This window comes from Cyprinodon variegatus, unplaced genomic scaffold, assembly GCF_000732505.1.
Source record: "Cyprinodon variegatus isolate N-32 unplaced genomic scaffold, C_variegatus-1.0 Scaffold461, whole genome shotgun sequence".
Taxonomy (NCBI): Eukaryota; Metazoa; Chordata; class Actinopteri; order Cyprinodontiformes; family Cyprinodontidae; genus Cyprinodon; species Cyprinodon variegatus.
Genome location: NW_015150914.1, coordinates 167200 through 169369, shown reverse-complemented (window position 1 = coordinate 169369; position 2170 = coordinate 167200). Strand labels below are relative to the sequence as shown.

The following is a 2170-nucleotide window of genomic DNA, read 5'->3' as shown; positions in this document are numbered from 1 at the left end:
GACTGGATGATCTGGTGAACTGGAAAGTGACCTGAGATGACATGATGTGAATTGGAGCTATAGAAATAAACTGAATAGAATATAACTTTGAAAAGTCAGTAAAGATCTCATTGGTCAGATAGGGAAACGGCCATGTTGAACTGAAAATGCATAATCCTGCAGGACAATATAAAATCAGCGCGGTTGGTGTTTGCAAAAAGGCATACAATAGGACAGCCATGTTCTCATCTACTACAGGCTTGTTCTCAGGGTTTCAATTAGGGCCTCCTGATTTCCCTCGGGGCCGCTCCCTTTCATGGAGAGGCCTCATTAACAGAAGAAACACAAACGCATGCACACTCAGCAGGGCTGCATGCAGTAGTGCTCTAGCTCATAAACAGACCCCTCAGAGCTTACCCCCGTCTTCTCATCAAAGATCTTGATCCCTCCAAAGGAGACAGTCAGAAACACCTTCTGCTTGTGTTCTCCTTTAGACCGTGCTGCAGCAGCTATCCCCTGCAGATCAGAGACACACACAGTCCAAAACAATCGCATTAGGAACAGAAATGAAATACATGAAGAGAGTAAAGGGAATGCCCATAAGTAGAATATTGCTCTCATGGTGGATTACCCCTCAGTTTTAGCAACAGAACCACACATGGTGGCATCACTTCAGCATAAGACAATCTATACCAGACATTTTCTTTTCATGTGTAGCAGAAGATTATGTAACGTCTGGAAATGATGAAAGATGTGTCATTTTTGCACATTTCGTACCTTTTCCGCCCAGCAGGTAGTGTCAAGTTGCTGTCAGACTATTTCTTATCTAGCCATATATGTTGGCGTATCTAAAATGCATTTCACAGAGGTCTACATATGAAGAAATGAAGCACATCTTCCAAAACATTAGAGTCACATCCAATCGTCGCGCAGTGTGTTGGTTGGGATGGGTTTCCATTTTGTGAGTGTGTATAAAATAGATGGAAAGCAAAGCAAAGTCTGCTACTGTTTGAGGAAAAAGAAGTTATTTTTTTATTAAGTTATAATTTTTAAGTCATATTTTTTTTCTCTCTTTCTTAATGATCATCTCACCATTTGGGAGGGAAGTTTGTTGCTGTATACACAGATACCATGGCGATATGCTTGAAAAATGTATCACCTTATAAACCTTTAATATCAGTCGATGTCGATAAATATTGATTAGTGTTTTTTATTTATTTCAAATAAAAAAATGTGATCCTAACCCTGTTTAAAGCCTCGCTATTGCTTAGTTTGTCCATTAGAGGCTGAATCCTTTCCTCTGCCTTTATCCTCCAGGTTACTGGCTGGTTCTGGATCAGAGTTCAGTGGATTGGTTATAGTGTAAATGTGTTCTATTTTCCATTAGCCTTTATTATACATAATAGAACAAAAAACACTAATAAATAATTATTGATGCTGGCTGATATGGAAGACATTGTGTTTATATCTCAGCCATATTGCAAAGGCCTAAATAGTGGAGGGCATTTATGGTGTCATTTATTGTTATTGTGTTTTTAGTCGTGATACGAATCTTGAATCATTGTCTTAATGATAAATTAGAATCAATGATGATTAAGAACTTTGGTGAATTGTCAGAAATTTTAATTTCATTCTTTGTCTTCTTTCTATTGGGACATCGGAAAATTGGAAGAATTTGATTAAATGTGACTTCTACGAGATATTTTCAGTGATGAAACTCATCATCTTTAAGTAACTGATGTCCTGAAGAAACCAATTTTAAGTGAGTTATTTGTGGGTCTATGACTAGTGTAAGATGTCATAACCATGCAGTTGCCTAAGAAGGACTGATTAAGCCAAATCTGACTTTAAACTTCTCCACAACCGTTTATCTCAGACCTGCCTGGTGTGTTCCTTGTTCTTCATGATGCTCTCTTAGAGCAGGAGCGTTGATTACACAAAGTGGATTCTATTTATCGTTATCAGTCATTTACATCAACATTAGATCATTCAGACATTCTACCTGAGTTTCCTGCACTGAAAGTAAAGGGTCTGATTTATTTGCACGCCCCACTCTTCCGTTTTTTATTTGTTAAAGAAGATTAAAATTTTGTTCCACTTCATGATTGTGTCTCACAGTGATCATTTTATACAGTGGTAGTGTGGAAGCTCATTGGTAGAATTCTCTTATGACAGAAAGAAGGCCGACGAT

The 2170-nt window shown here is 37.9% G+C and overlaps 1 protein-coding gene across 1 annotated transcript in view; it reads right to left on the bottom strand.

The window, feature by feature from the left end:
- The window catches only part of LOC107094062 (disabled homolog 1-like), a 203853-nt gene that overhangs the window by 72153 nt on the left and 129530 nt on the right, over positions 1-2170 (bottom strand). Inside the window, exon 4 of the mRNA XM_015389468.1 lies at positions 397-495. Coding sequence (XP_015244954.1) covers positions 397-495 — 99 coding nt within the window. The remainder of the gene's footprint in view (positions 1-396; positions 496-2170) is intronic.